This window comes from Sorex araneus, chromosome 4 (assembly GCF_027595985.1).
Source record: "Sorex araneus isolate mSorAra2 chromosome 4, mSorAra2.pri, whole genome shotgun sequence".
Taxonomy (NCBI): Eukaryota; Metazoa; Chordata; class Mammalia; order Eulipotyphla; family Soricidae; genus Sorex; species Sorex araneus.
In genome coordinates, this window is record NC_073305.1 from 195,752,544 (window position 1) to 195,768,447 (window position 15,904).

The 15,904-nt window shown below is 56.8% G+C and overlaps 1 protein-coding gene and 1 pseudogene across 1 annotated transcript; both read left to right on the forward strand.

The window, feature by feature from the left end:
* Positions 1–1,012: 1,012 nt before the first annotated feature.
* On the forward strand, positions 1,013–9,716 carry LOC101547000 (pre-mRNA-splicing factor SLU7-like; annotated as a pseudogene).
* Positions 9,717–11,102: 1,386 nt separating this feature from the next.
* Positions 11,103–15,456, forward strand: GNB2 (G protein subunit beta 2). Its single transcript, XM_004617308.2, has 10 exons — positions 11,103–11,271; positions 13,018–13,163; positions 13,313–13,351; positions 13,458–13,564; positions 13,690–13,753; positions 13,834–13,996; positions 14,091–14,157; positions 14,449–14,650; positions 14,721–14,937; positions 15,017–15,456. Exons 2-10 carry the CDS (start codon positions 13,107–13,109, stop codon positions 15,121–15,123), a joined length of 1,023 nt encoding a protein of 340 aa, XP_004617365.1. The 5' UTR covers positions 11,103–11,271; positions 13,018–13,106; the 3' UTR covers positions 15,124–15,456.
* Positions 15,457–15,904: the final 448 nt, after the last annotated feature.

A 15,904-nucleotide genomic window follows, 5' to 3' on the forward strand; every position in this document is an offset into this window, starting at 1 on the left:
CAGGTGCTTGAGCTTTAGGCTCCATCAGCGTTCACCCTCTTCTTCTCTTCCAGGGAAGCAGTTATCAAGCAAGTAGGGTTTCTATTAAAAGCCTTTTAGGGTTCTTCAGGGTCGCTGGCATGCCGCCCCCTCCACAGCAATTCTGAAAGCCGAACTAAAGGAACAGCTCCTGACCGCCCACTCAGCTGAGACTCGCGTGTGAGTGTGTGTAGGCGCGTGCCTCTGCGCTTGAGTCTCTGAGTCTAACACACGCATGTGCACACACGTGGGGGCACCTGTGCATGCCAATACTTGTGTGGGTTTCTCCAAGCAGGACGGCAGAGCAAAAGGCTGTGTGATGGCCACATGCCCTGAAGGCCTTCTGCTCCCCAGATGCCCACTCAGGAGGAGTCTCCATCCAGCCCAGACCATAAGAGAGAGGGCCCAGGCTGGCTCACCTGTTCCACTGGGCAGCTGTGCCATGTCACATACCCAGGGGTGACTCCAAGTCCAGGCCTGGCTGGTGGGGTTCAGCTCCGGAGGGAGGAGTGAGCTGTAGCACAGAGAGCTGACTTAGTTCTGGGACACTGAGATATTCCTCAGGCGTCCGGGGTCAGGCACTGGCCCACTGGACTGAAGGAACTTGTAGATGCTGGATGCCTGTGAAATTGGGTTGAGGATGGAAATACTGAAGAGCGAGTTGAATCTATCCCTGGGTTTACCTCTCTCCTCTTTGCCACATCCAGATATGCTCCAGGGCTATTTCTGGCTCTGTTCATCTCAGGGGTAGGGGCCATAGGTGGTGGCTCAGGTTCCTCAGGATATAAGGCTGTTGCCTTCCTCCCTGTACTGTCTTCACTCCTCTTTCTCCCTCTTGACATTTTGTGATGTCGTTTCACTTCCACTCCAAGTTTCCCTCGCTCGCTCCTCCCACCCTCCTCCACCCCGTGGGTTTCAGATCCAGAAATGGCCTTGGCTGGGAGAAACCACACACCTCTGGACTGCAGGCGTCACATCAGGTCAAGGTCCCCCCATGGAGGTGGTGCTGCATCCAGGGTACACGCCTGACCAGGGCAGAGATGGACTAGAATTCACAGCTGTTGTCAACCTGGTGACAGGCTGTCGCTCTTCAGGCTTGACTGTCCCAATCTGTAGGACGGCAGGTGTTGTTCCCGCCCACACAAAAAAATAGTCAGAAAAAGGTGAGAGTATGCTGGATTTGTTACTTGGTTGGTTTTTGGGGGCACACCTGGTAGTGCTCAGGGGTTACTCCTGGCTCTGAGCTCAGAGATCCCTCCTGGTGGAGCTGCGGACCATATGGGATACTGGGGACGGAACCTAGATCAGCCATCTGGAGGGTAGGTGCCCTCTCCGCTGTCCTATGGCTCCAGTCCATGAACTGCGAGTTCAGATGGGGACTGGCTGGTGAACCAGGTGGGTAAATTTGGTATCCCGAGCCCCATTCCTGTGTGTGTGAGTGTGTGTGTGTAAGAGAGAGAGAGAGAGACCCTCCGACAAGTGATTCCAAGACAACGGCAGGTGTTGAGAATACAGCTCAACTCAGCCACCCTCTTCTGGGGCTGAGCATCAGGTTCTGTGAGAAAAGACACTGGCCCAAGCCCGCTGTCCACCTCAGACCCCAGTTCCTCATCCAGGCTGGCCCTGGCCCAATTGTCAATGGGGCGTTCCTGTGACCTGTTCCTCAGGCATCACCAGCCCTGGATTGCTAACTGGCTGTGCATGACATTTTCCCATGACCCCCTCCTCAGGTTCAGTTCAGTTCATTGTCTGGAACACAGAGAACTTGGGTCCCTGGTTTATTCAAAGGTACTAAAGGATAGGATTGAACCGGGGTTAACTGCAAGAAGGGCAACACCTTCCCCTGTGCTGGCTCTCCAGCCCCCAAGGGACATCTTTTGTTTTGTTTTGTTTTGAGTCCACACCTGGCAATGGTCAGAGGTTCATCCTGGCTCTGCACTCAGGAATCACTTCTGCGGATGCTCAGGGGACTATATGGGATGTTGGGGACCAAACCCGGGTCTGCTGCCTAACAAGTAAGCACCTTACTTCATCTGCCGACTCTTCGTTCCCCTCCCCACCTCCCTCCCACCATACACACACACACACACACACACACGACGGGACATCTTAAGAATAGTAAAGGCCGGGGCTGGAGCAATAGCACAGTGGGTAGGACGTTTGCCTTGCACACGGCTGACCTGGGTTCGATTCGCAGCATCCCATATGGTCCCCTGAGCCTCACCATGAATAATTCCTGAGTGCAGAGCCGGGAGTAACTCCTGAGATGCTGAATATAGCACCTCCCCCCAAAAAAAAGAACAGCATTTTATCACTTAATAAATTCCAAGTGGGGGGACTGGAGGAATAGTGGGCAAGATGCTTCATATGATCCCCATAATACCACCAGAAGCGACCCTTGTGTCCAGAGCCGGGAGTAAGTCCTGAGCACAGGTGTGTGTGACCCCAAAACAACAACAGAGTTTCACTCTGTAGGGTTCAGAGGGTTGAACACCTTTGAACTCCTTGCGGGAAATGTGGATTTCACCCTTGCTACCACAGTCCCTTGAGCACTGCTGGGGATGACCCCTGAGCTGGAGGAGCCCCTGGGTCCTTCCAGGCATGGCCCCAACAGATCCCTGCTGCCCCTGCAGAAATAAATAAACAAAAGCTTCATCTGGAGATTAGAGAGTCTGTTCAGAAAGACTGACAGTTAATCAATGAATTGAATCAATTCAATAAAGTTATCAGGACGTTCTCACTTTCCAGGCCCACATTCCGTTTAGCCAAACCTGAGCACTAACGGCAGCTTTAGTGATGGAGCCGGCAATGCCGGCGTCAGCCAGGCTCTAGTTAAGCCTGAGAAAAAGACTGAGTTCTAGCAGAGTTGAGGGTGAAAGAGGACACAGACTTTGTCGTGCAAAGAACTGGACTCTTCCCGTGGAATCAGTGGGGAACTGCCTGGTTTCCAGGAGCAAAGTTTTATGATCCAATTTGCCTTGTGGAAAGCTACCTCCAGCCAGCTGTTTGGGAGGTTGATTTTCTTCAAGTCAAGAAAGAAAAACTAGGGGATAGCAGGGCATACGGTAGAAAGGATGAGTGTCAGCCAGATTTAGAGGCAGCCATCCCTAAGGCGTATTCATCAGTGATTGAGACTGCCTGGCACTCGTGCCCACCACCCCCTTCTTAATGTTTCACCTGGGCACATGGCTATAGGACATATCTCCTAGCCTTCCTTGACCTTGACCCGCTTTTATTTTTTTATTATCATTTTAATTTATTTTTAATTTTTTCATTTTGGGTCACACCCGGTGATGCACAGAGGTTACTCCTGGCAGTGCTCAGGGGACCATATGGAATGCTGGGGATCGAACCTGGGTCGGCCGTGTGCAAGGCAAACGCCCTACCCGCTGAGCTATTGCTCCAGCCCCATTGACCCGCTTTTAGACAGATGTTAGTGATGTTCATAAACAGGAAGAAACTGGTACATCTCACCCCTCTCCTCTCTTTCTCTCTGGATGAGATTCAGATGTGCTGATGCAGTACCGGGAAAGTATCGAGATGGGAAGTACATGCTGAGGGAGCCAGAGATGCTTCCACAGACCTGGATTTTCTGGGGAGGTCATCATTCAAGCCATTGCATTTTGGAGAACTATATCTAGCAGCTTGGGTGATACCTTGCCTCGTGATTATCCTTGGACTGTAGGGAATAAGAGAGTGAGAAGTCAGTGGATAGCTGGTAGCTATTGGCTGGGCCAAGAGGGTCCAAGGAGAGGTAGAGGAGGGCAGGAGAGGATTCGTTTTGTTGGTGTATGTGGAGTGTGAGACATCTGTGGGCACTAGTTTAATGGTATCATTCTTGTTTTTGGTTTGAGGGCCATGCCCAGTGATGCTCAGGGCTTACTCCTGGCTCTGGGCTCAGGGCTCATGCCTCATGGGGCTTGAAAGACCATATATGATGCCAGGGATCCATTCTAGGTGAGCTGCATGCAAGGCAAGTGCCCTTCCTGTTGTATTAGCTCTCCAGCCCCATTAACAGTCAATGTTTTAACAGCAATTCTCTGTGGAGGGCAGCGCTGGCCTGACCTGTCTGCCAACTGCCAAGGTGCCAATATTCCCACCCTACCATTCCTGGTACTAATCTCAACATGACGTGCCTGAAACCGGCTTGGGACCTTGTATTCTGCTCTGAGCAGGCCTGCTGACCCAGGCACAAGCAGCCCGACAGAGATTTCCAGCCATTGCATCGACCTGTACTGGGCCTGTACATGGGAAGAGGCACACTGAGGTATAGCTTGGAGAGTCAAGGGCAATACTAAGTTGAGTCATAGCTGTGGATAAGTCACCAATAAAGAAGGCAGCAAGGAAGAAGAGGAGGCTGAAGCAGGATCCTGAGGAGGAGATGAAGGAGAAGGTGGAGAAAGAGCAGGGGAAAAGGATGTGCTCCAGATGTCCTCCAGATGGCTGTCTGGCCATAGCGACTTTGCTTTCGCCCACTTCTTCCTCCCTCCCTCCCCTCCCCCCCCAACCCCTCCCCCCCACCAATGATGTCACTAAACAAACTCCAGTAGCTCTAATTAAAACCCAAATATTGGAGCTGGAGTGATAGTACAGCGGGGAGGTGTTTGCCTTGCACTTGGCCAACTCAGGTTCGATTTCCAGCATCCCATATGGTCCCCTGAGCACTGCCAGGAGCAATTCCTGAGTGCAGAGCCAGGAGTAACCCCCTGAGCGTCACTGGGTGTGACCCAAAAAGAAAAAAAAATCTTGATTCTACATTCTCCTCTGTGAGTCCCTGGGTGAGACCTTGAGTGGATGGCCAGCCTTGGACTTTGGGGAATGAGGGAGTGAGAAGCCATTGGGTGGCTAGTGGTTGTTGGCTGGTGGCTGATGGTCGCTTTTCTGCACCTCCCTCCAAGACAAGTGTCTCCAGCCTTCGCCACTTTGGTCATTCCACTTTCTCATCTCTCACTCACCCTTGGCCCATTGTAAGCAGAATTTCAATCATTGCAGATGCACTGAGGCCTCCATGTCATTCAGCCAGACATGCTCTTCCCAGCTGGGTCTTGTTCCTTATTTCTTAGGGGCCACATCTGGTGGTTCGCAGGGCTTATTCCTGCCTCTGTGCTCAGGGGTCACTCCTGGTGGGGGACCGCCATATGGGGTTGAACCTAAGCCAGGTGTGGGCAGTGCCTTACCCACTCTGCATTATCACTCTGGCCCTATGCCTTGCTTCATCTTAACATTTTAACATTGGTTTTTTTTTCTTGTTCTGGGTCACACCCGGCAATGCTAAGGGCTTACTCCTGGCTCTGCTCTCAGGAATTACTCCTGGCAATGGGGAGGCAGAGAGTCTCTTGCCTGCATGCCTGGCTGTCTTCCCTGGGGCCCCTCGGAGGGGATGGGCTCCAGCTTCCCTCCCCACCCCGGCAGAGCTCCCGGCGGCCAAAGACCACCGGATCCTAGCCACAGCCATGCTCAAGGCCCCTCTCCACACATTCGGACAAGCCTCGCTCATGAAGATACCGGCTGAGGAACCCAGGTGTGTGTAATCCCATCAACGGCCAACATCCAGAGACTTAAAAGCAAGCTCTCAGAAGTGCTTATAAGCTACTTCTCCCTCTGGGAGAAACTAGCAAGCTACTGAGAGCTTCCTGCCCACATGGGACAGCCTCGCAAGCTTCCCATGGCATATCCATATGCCAAAGCCAGTAACCAGCTGAATCTTATTCTCCTGACCCTGAAAGAGCCTCCAACGTGGCATCATTGGGAAGGCCGAGAAGAGAGAGGCTTCTAAAATCTCAGGGATAGGACGAATGTAGAGGTTACTGAGACCGCTCCAGCAACTCGACGATCAACAGGATTTCGTGATTTCGTGAATGCTCAGGGAGGCCCTATGAGATGCCAGGGATGGACCCCTGGCCGGCCATGTACAAGGTAAAGGCCCTCCCTGCTGTACTATAATTCCAGCCCTGCATTCCTTGTTTAGAACACGGCTTCCTTGCCACCGCCCACCTCCCGAGTTTCCTTCTTAGTTCTCTGGATCCCCTCTGGCAGTTGTTTACTCCCTGACCTCTGAGATTGGAGTTAGCTCCTCGAGGCTTGGTCTTGGGCCATCTTGTCTTTTCTTTTCTTCTTTTTGGGTCACACCCTGCAATTCTCAGGGGTTACTCCTGGCTCTGCACTCAGGAATTACTTCTGGTGGTGCTGGGGGAATATATGGGGTGCTAGGAATCGAACCCTGGTCGGCCGTGTGCAAGGCAAACACCCTACCCGCTGTACTATCGCTCCATCTTGTCTTTGGCCGGCACCTTGCTCTGCTTCATCTGCTCCAATGTCTCTCTCAAGTCTCCATTCCCAAACCAGGCTCTTCTGCTCGAACCCAGATCTGCTGCCGCTACCTTCTTCCTGGCACCGCCCATGGAGACATCTGGCTTCAAACCCTTGAGCTTCCTCCCCACTCTGGTGTTTCACCTCCCAACAGTGGCATGCCCGTAGATGGCCCCTCTGGCCACCACTATAATCACTCTTTCAACCATCGTCTCTGACTCTGCGGAGGGGAAGCTCCCTTGACGGGTGCCAGGCTGCAGCCTCAGTGTTTCCACGGTGCCTGATACAAAGTGGTAGCTACTTGGGGAATGTGCTGAAACAGGGAACATTCTAGCACAGAATCAACAGGAGAGGATGTAATGTCGGATGCCCTAGAGAGATTACAAAACTGGGTTCTAGTACTAGGTTGCTAATTTAAAGTGCCTTTAGGGAAGTCACTGAACCTCTGTTGATGGAGGAAATTGAAGAAAATGATAAGTGGGGCCAGAGTGATAGCACAGTGAGTAGGGTGTTTGCCTTTCATGCAGCCGACTTGAGTTCAATCACCGCCATCCCTGCCATCCCCTACGGTCCCTCGAGCACCTCCAGGAGTAATTCCTGAGTGCAGAGTCAGGACTTAACCCCTGAGCATCTCAGGGTGTGATCAAAAAAAAAAAAAAAAAAAAGGTAAGTCCCCTGCTAAACTGTAGCATGATCCTCCCATCCTCCCTTGTTCATCGATTTGCTCAAGTGGGCACCAGTAACGTCTCCATTGTGAGGCTTGTTACTGTTTTTGGCATATAGAATATGCCATGGGTAGCTTGCCAGGCTCTGCTGTGCAGGCGAGATACTCTCGGCAGCTTGCCGGGCTCTCCTAGAGGGATGGAGGAATTGAACCTGGGTTGGCCGTGTGCAAGGCAAACGCCCTACCCGCTGCGCTATTGCTCCAGTCCCCTGCTAAATTATAGCATCCAATTTATATCTGCTTATACACTATTAAATTATCTTTGTTGATGTATTATTATTAAATTGCTAAGTCCAGTTAAATGGGCTGTGCATAACTAAGAAGAAACCCACCCCTCCCCCATCAAAAAATTGTGTTGAGATCTACTCTGATGCCTTTCACAGAGGCTAAATAAAGAGGCCTTTGTTGATACTATTTTGCTTTGCCAGGGATCCAACTTATGGACTTCAAGGCATGTACTGGCATGCAGATCTCTATTCCCACCCTGTTTTTGATGCTTTTTTGGTGGAGGGCAGAACCTGGAAGTAAATAGTGTGCATTGGATTTGTTTCTCTCTGCTACTGTTTTCCAGTCACCTGCAGCGAGACGAGGAGGTCACGTTACCATGGCAGCCACTGCTGTGGCTCCACTGTCAGGATCTAAAGAAATGAGTTTGGAGGAATCGAAGAAAATGACTAGAGAGGACTGGAGAAAGAAGGAGCTGGAAGAACAACAGGAACTGGGCAGTGCTCCTGCAGAAGCTGATGAAGAAGGAAGAGACATCAATCCTCATGCTACTTAGTCTGTATCTTTGGTGTCATGGTACATTGATCCATCAAAAAGACCCATTTTAAAGCAACAGAGACCATAACCAAAGAAACAGAAGCAGCATAGTCATCTGGAGAATGATACAAGAGGGGTATAAAGAGAAGTCCATAACTACCATATACTGCAGTGAAGAATATAAAAATTGTGGGGCCATCACACACACACACACACACACAAACACACACACACACATAACCCTGCTTTGATAGATTGAGAGACTGAGGTGAGTTGGAGCAAAATTTACAGGGACTAATATAGCTCCAGATGAACATGTTTAGCCTGATGTTTGATGATGATGGACCGCGGGTTCGGTGGGATGGCTACAAACTGGAGGAACACATGAAAATTGTGGAAGAATATGCCAAAGTGGGTGGATCTGGTGACGTGAACACTGAAAAATCAGAAACTCCAAGAAGAATTAGCCTTGGGAAAGTTAGTGGAATTTTTTTTTTCTTTTTGGGTCACACCCGGCGATGCTCAGGGGTTACTCCTGGCTTTGCACTCAGGAATTACTCCTGGCGGTGCTCAGGGGACCATATGGGATGCTGGGAATCGAACCTGGGTCGGCCGCGTGCAAGGCAAATGCCCTACCTGCTGTGCTATTGCTCCAGCCCCAGTTAGTGGAATTTTTAATTCTCCAAAACACCAGTGGGGAGAAAAGGAACCATGCTCAGGCGGAAAAGGATCCTAACAGTAAGGGTGAGGATGAAGAGAAATGTGCAAATGACACTGACATGCCTGGACAGAACTTTGATTCCAAGACGGATCACTGTCCTGAATATTAGGATTTGAGAAGATATTGCAGAATTTAGATCGATTCTGCCTACTATGATCCCAAAACCAGAGCAATGAGAGAGAATCCCTGCGCCACCACAGGAAAGACTCCAGGTAAAGTGATCTACACAGGCGACTGCTTCGTGAGATGCAAGAGTGATGCCATTTCAATGGCTCAGACAGTTGTTCACTTGGGAAGCCTGTGCCAGAGGGTCACAAGTGCATAGACAAGCTGATCCTGGGGAAATAGAACTGTTGTGTAAGTCCTTTAGAGTCAAAACAGAAGACTTTGAAGAACAGCAGAAAGCATCTTAGAAAAGTACGGTGGTCAAGAACACCAGGATGGCCCTCAGCTGAACTGCTCTTACGTTAAGACTACGCAGAATACTCAAGATACACAACACCATCAAAGGGTAGGCGCAGGCTGTTGGCTGCTCCAAATGTGAAGAGGGTGTGTAGATCCACAATCACACTCAGATTTGGGGATCTTGCTGGAAAGATGGCTGATGGGATACAAGTGTTGTCACTCCTTTGAGTTTTGTTTTTTTTTTTTTTTGGCTTTTTGGGTCATATGCCGCAATGCTCAGGGCTTACTCCTGGCTCTGCACTCAGTAATTACTCCAGGCAGTACTGGGAGGGTGGAGGGGGAACCATATGGGATGCTAGAGATCAAACCCAGGTCAGCCACATGAAAGGCAAATGCCCTAACCTATGTACTATCTCTCCAGCCCCTGTCACTCCTTTTTCAAGTATTCCTACTGTACCGGAGAGGCTGGGAAGGAGGTGGCCAATTCAGAGGAATGTATTCTAAATTTTGCAACTGGAGAAGAATCAGTAAAAAAAAAAAACACTTCAAACCCTTATGGAGAATCATCAGGAAAAACTAAAAGAAGAGAAAAAGACGCAGCAGCAGCAGCAGCATAGAAAGAGCAGTTCATACGTGATGATGAAGAAAAGAAATGTGAAAAACTGAAGGTAGAGGGTTGAGGAGGCCCACCTTCATGGCAAGGAGGTCACGCAGATTGATGAGAGGAAGCACATGTACAACAATACCCATGAAACCCAGGAGCCCATAAAGAAATAGAGGCCTACAGAATGAAAATGTCAGAGGCCAGATGACCCCAGAGGCCTCCTTCCTCAGACATTAGTGGCTAATCAACAGACTTCACCCCATACACACTGGACCCACTCTTCCCAGCTGCTTGCTGAATATAGTAGATGGAAAAAAATGTGTGTCTGCTCTTCATGCTGCCTGACTTAAATAATGAAACTTTCAGGAGTTGCATTAAAAAAAAAAACCAGGGGCTGGAGAGATAGCACAGCTGGTAGGGCGTTTGCCTTGCACGCGGCCGACCCGGGTTCAAATCCCAGCGTCCCATATGGTCCCCTGAGCATGACCATGGGTAATTCCTGAGTGCAAAGCCAGGAGTAACCCCTGTGCATTGCCAGGTGTGACCCAAAAAGCAAAAAAAAAAAAAAAAAAAAAAAAACAAAACCCAAAACACACACACACACACCTGTTTGAAGACTCAAGTTCCCAAGGCTAGTTGTCGTGCACTACAACTTCCCCAAGCAGTTTCATACTTCCTGAGGGTGCCATTAGAATCAAGGCGATTTGGGAGCGCCTGTCAACTCCCTTTTGACGGAGCCTCTACCCCGACAGGCGCTCACGGAGGGGGCGAACACTTCTTACCTCAATCCCTATGGATCTATTTCCACTGCTATAAATGGGGGCCACATTAGGGCTGCACAGGGCTTGCCCACACTGGTTCAATCACGGGGTCTTCATAGGGCCCCCCCCCCGAGCATCGGTAGGCGCGATCCCTGAGCACAGGCTGTGTAGCCCCAAATACAAAAAAAAAAAAAAAGGGCGGGGGTAACCACACTAAATTGCATCGTTCCGTCCAGAGGATTAAATATGGAACTCAACGGAGTAAGACTTGTAAACAGCGTTCGGCGGTCCTGCAGGGAATTCTACAAAAGCCCAGAGGGCAGCGGAGGGAGCTTCCGAGGCCCCTAATTAAGCGCCCCCGGGGCCCGCACTGTCCCGCTCCGGCGCTCGGGGACTTTTCGGAAGAGCTGCTCTTTCCGCCCGCCGCCGGGACCGCCCGAGCGCAGCGCGGTCCCGCGGGGGCGTGGCCAGGCCCGGACCAGCCGTCGGGCTTTCCGGCCCCGTCTGGAGCCGCCCAATCCAGGAGGGGCGGTCACGTGACCCCGCGCGGGTTTTCCGCCCCCCCCCCCGGCCTGTACCACCTCAAATAGCCCTGGGGGGCGTCTGGTTTTTTTTTCTTGGACGCCAAAACAGAGATATGGGCCCAGTGGCATCGAGAGAGCGTAGAGTGCCGTCATTGTGGGGACGGGGCGTGCTGAGCGTCTCAGACGGGCTCTGGCCACGCGCCTCCCCCACCGCGCCCTTGGTCTCGCCCCGCCGAGCCTGGGCGCGGCGGCGGCGGCGGCGGCGGCGGCGGCGGCGTCGCGTCACTGGCGGGCGGGATCCCTCCGCTCAGGGGAGCAGCGCTGGCCGGCGGCGTTGGGGCGAGTGAGGAAATCCATCCGCGCCGCCGCCGCCGCCTCCGCCGCGGAGGAAGACAGGACCGGCCGCGCGCCTGAGAGACCCTCGCAGAGTCCCGCCGCCACAGGTACCTCCGCTGGCAAAAGGAGTCCTCCTGCCCCCGCGGCCCCGCGGCCCCCGGGGGAACCGCGCTTCCCTCCGGGCTGTCGGCTCTGGCCTCGCGGGAGCCGACGGAACTCCCAGGACCTCCCCTCCCTTCCTCTGGCCCCGTCGCTCCCAAACCCGGAAGGGGAACTGGGGGCCTCAGGCCCCCCGTAGTGCACGCGTTCCCTGCACCGCAGGGGGTCGTGGGCCGCGACCCCCGCCCCTGTCCAGCACCCAGTACCTCGCGGTAACCGAGAGGTTGGGCGGGGGGCTCAGTGCGGGGCTTCCCCGAGGCCCCGTCCCGCCCCCTTTCCCCGCCGCCGCCCTCCCGCCGGCCCCGGAGGCGCCCCCCGCGCACGGCCCTCCGCTCCGCCGTGTCTCGGGCCTCCCGCGGGCCGGGCCACGACGCCCCCTCCGCCCGGGGTCCCCCCGCTCCCGACGTGGGTCCCGCCCGGGCTGCCTAGTCCCCCTTCTTGGAGAGCCAGCTGGGGGCTCGCGCCCCCGTCCCCCGTGGGCGCCCCCGGCCCGGTGCCGTCTCCACCCCCAGCCCCGCTCGCTTCGGGGCAAAATGGAGGTCGCGGGGGCCGGAGGGCCGGGCCGCGCCGTCCAGCCGCCAGATCCGGGCCCTTCCGCGGCCCGTCCCCTGGGCCCCGCCGGGCCTGCGGAGGCGGTGGTGCCCCCGGCCTCTCGGGGCCCGGGCCGCTGGCCGCCCGCGGTCCAGGGGCTGCGGCCAGGGCCCCGCCAGGTGATGGGGGCGAGGGGGGAGCGTTGCCTCCGGCAGCTGGGAGGGAGGGACCGTGCCCGGGGCGGGCGGGGGCGCGGAGTCTCGGGCCCCCCCCCATATGTGCAGAGGGCCCGGACTCGGGCGAGGCGCGCGGCGGAGCGCACAGGTGTCCACGCGGGACCTGCCGAGCCCTGATGACCGCGAGGGCCGCCTCGCCTCCGCCCGCCGCGGGCGGCTAATGGGGCGCAGCCGGCCGGGGGATTATCCGGGGTGAGCCGGCCCGAGCCGATTAGCGCTCAATCGGCTTTGCCCCGATCCTGTCAACGGTCCCCCGGCCGGTTTGGGGGAGGAAGGGGCGGGGGGGGGGGGAGCGCCGGGCGGGGGTGCGGGGGTCGGGGGTGGGGTCACCCACCCTACAGGTCTCTGTCGGGATGCAGTTGCCGTGGCAACGGGGCTAGGGTGGGGGCCCTTCACCAATGAGGTGCTCTCAGTCGGGGTGACGGTTGCCTAGGCAACCCCAGGAGCAACCCAGCCTCCCCCTCAGGTCCCCCGCCCCATGGAAGCTGGGGGTGTGTGTGGGGGGTGTGCGGCGTGGGGGGTGGAATTTAAAGAGGCGCCGCCCCGTTTCCAGCGAGGTGCTGGCTGGGCGGTGTCAATGCAGGGCCGGGCCGACCCCGGGCTGTTTTCGGAGGGACTGTCCCCGCCCTCAGCACCCCACCCCCCAGTTCCTGCCGCGGTGACCCGCCTGGCGGGCCGCGGGGCGCTGTCCGCGGGAGGGTTTCCCCCGTGCTTCCTCTTGCACTTCCCGCCCCGTTTCCGGGGGGGCCCCCGGAGTGAGATTGGGGAAGTCAGCGAGCCCTGGGCAGCCCTGGGCACCTCGCTGGGAGCCCGTGGACACCCCCTCCCCCTCCCCGGGAGCTCACCCCTTCCGGGCTGCGCCTACCTCCACCCCGCCTTCCCCCTTCCCGGTGGCCTTGGGCTTGACGTCAGCCCTGTATCCCCCAGGCCTCGGGCCAGAGGCGAGGAGCTGCCTCCCCCAGCCCCTGTCCGGCGGCCCCTAGCCGCCCCCAAGCCCGCCCCACGGGCCCGGCGCCATGAGTGAGCTGGAGCAGCTGAGACAGGAGGCCGAGCAGCTCCGGAACCAGATCCGGGTGAGGTCTGGTGGTGGGTGGACAGGGAGGCGCAGGCAGGGCTAGCGGCTGGGCAGGGAACGCTGGGTGGCACCCTCATCTCTCCTGGCATCCCCGGGGTACCCCCTGCCCCTGGAATCACCTCCCCTATCTGACTGCATCTCTTCCAGGATGCCCGGAAAGCATGCGGGGATTCTACACTCACCCAGGTGAGGGGCCAACCCTGGCTGGGCTGGGGTGTGGGGGAGCAGCCCTAGTTGGGGCCCGCTGCCCTGCCCCCTCAGCTGCTCTCAGCCTGTTTCGCTCCCTCTGCAGATCACAGCTGGGCTGGACCCAGTGGGAAGAATCCAGATGAGGACACGCCGGACCCTCCGCGGGCACCTGGCAAAAATTTATGCCATGCACTGGGGCACAGACTCAAGGTGGGTGTGTGGTGGGGCTGTGTCAGGTGACTGCTCTCCGGGCACCGCGGCAGGCACCTCCCGGAGCTGCCCGGCGGGGCGGTAGAGGGCCCTCTGGGCCTCACCCTGTCCTGGCTTCTCCGCAGGCTGCTGGTCAGCGCCTCCCAGGACGGGAAGCTCATCATCTGGGACAGCTACACCACCAACAAAGTAGGGGCGCTGGGTCCGGGCCGGGCAGCGGGGGGCGGGGAAGCCGGCACAGGCTCACCCCGGGGCCACTCTCCTCCCAGGTCCACGCCATCCCGCTGCGGTCCTCCTGGGTCATGACCTGTGCCTACGCACCCTCAGGGAACTTTGTGGCCTGTGGGGGGCTGGACAACATCTGCTCCATCTACAGCCTCAAGACCCGCGAGGGCAACGTCAGGGTCAGCCGGGAGCTGCCCGGCCACACTGGTGAGGGGCCCAGCCAGGGGTGGGCGCTGGTGGACGGGGTGGGGTGACATTGTGCTTCTGCAGCCGGGTCCAGCTGACCAGTCCCTGCCTCCAGGCTATCTGTCCTGCTGCCGGTTCTTGGACGACAACCAGATCATCACCAGCTCTGGGGATACCACCTGGTGAGGCCCTGCCAGGTCTTGGCTTCCTGTGGGAGGGCATCTCAGTGGTCAGCATGGGGCTTTCGAGACCGTCAAGGGCAAGGCGCTTCCCTCGCAGGTGGCCCACTTGGGTTTCGTGCCCAGCATCCTTACGTTCCCCCAAGCCCTGCCAGGAATGAGCCCTGAGGACTGCCAGGTGTGGTCTCCCGGATCCAGAACAAAATGCCCCTAGTGTAGCCCACCCCGCCCCCTGGCAGGGCTGTGGGAGGCCCTCGGGGCTGCAGCTATCTGACTTCTCCTGTCCCACCCCAGTGCCCTGTGGGACATCGAGACGGGCCAGCAGACCGTGGGTTTTGCCGGACACAGCGGGGATGTGATGTCTCTATCCCTGGCCCCTGATGGCCGCACGTTCGTGTCGGGGGCCTGTGATGCCTCCATCAAACTGTGGGACGTGCGGGACTCCATGTGCCGACAGACCTTCATCGGCCACGAGTCTGACATCAATGCTGTGGCCGTAAGTGCTGGGCCGGAGGGGCGGGCGGGCCAGCCACGCCTCGCCCCTGAGTCCCCCGCCTGTCCCGCAGTTCTTCCCCAACGGCTACGCCTTCACCACGGGCTCCGATGACGCCACGTGCCGCCTCTTCGACCTGCGGGCAGACCAGGAGCTGCTCATGTACTCGCACGACAACATCATCTGCGGCATCACCTCCGTCGCCTTCTCGCGCAGCGGCCGGCTCCTGCTGGCTGGCTACGACGACTTCAACTGCAACATCTGGGATGCCATGAAGGGCGACCGCGCAGGTGAGTGTCCACCCTAACACTGCCCCGCTGCCAACACCCCCTCCCCCCACTGTGCTGAGGCTCCTCTCCCTCCCTGCAGGCGTCCTTGCTGGCCACGACAACCGTGTGAGCTGCCTCGGGGTCACCGATGATGGCATGGCCGTGGCCACAGGGTCCTGGGACTCCTTCCTCAAGATCTGGAACTAACAGCCCCACCCCCCACCCCACCTGAGACAGGGCCCAGACCACGAGGGGCCCTGCCCACGCCCACACTACAGGCCGGGAGCTTGGGCCGGGAGCACCCAGCCTGCTCCCCTACCCAGGCTTGGTTCCTCCCGAAGCCCCCACCATGGAGATGTAGGGGGGGTCAATGGGGAGGCGGGCAGAAGCCGGTCCCTGGCTACCCTGGGTCGGGGCCTCCTCTCTGGAGGGCCGGAGGCGCGAGGGAGGAACTCCAGGGGCTGGCTTTTTTAAAAACTGGTTTATTTTCGTTTTTATTATATTTTCAGTTTTTCCATAAAGGAACCAATTCAAACTCTGTACCTGGTTTCTGCCTTCACTCATCCCCCCTCGCACACGCACCCCCTAAAGAAAGAGGGCTGAAGGCAGGAGGGGCGAACACACACCGAGTTTTATTGGGGGCAGTATTTACAGGGCAGGGTGGAGGGGTCACATGAGGTGTGTGGGGGGGCAGTGGGGGGCAGGACGGGAAAGGACAGCGAAGGGGTCTGAGTCCCTGGGCCGGGGGCGCTCAGGGACTTGTAAACATTGAGCACTCTCAGAAGGGGATGGGTGGGAGAGGGTCCCCTACACTTCCTCACAGGGTTAAGGCCTCTCCAGGCGAAGTTCAAAGTCTCTGACGGGGGAGGGGAAGGGTGAGCCGGGGCAGGGTCCCCCCTCCCCTGCATTGGCTGCGGCAGGGGCGGGGGCGGTTACATTCAGTCACAAGAGCCCCCCGACACCTCTAATGCCACCGAACACTGGTGCG

What these genes read in the sequence shown, in the direction of transcription:
- GNB2 (XM_004617308.2), top strand. Translation starts at nt 13,107, where the DNA reads ATGAGTGAGCTGGAGCAGCTGAGACAGGAGGCCGAGCAGCTCCGGAAC. An exon ending in AGCTCCGGAACCAGATCCGG is followed by an intron (nt 13,164 to 13,312) that starts GTGAGGTCTGGT and finishes CATCTCTTCCAG; the next exon opens with GATGCCCGGAAAGCATGCGG. An exon ending in CATGAAGGGCGACCGCGCAG is followed by an intron (nt 14,938 to 15,016) that starts GTGAGTGTCCAC and finishes CCCTCCCTGCAG; the next exon opens with GCGTCCTTGCTGGCCACGAC.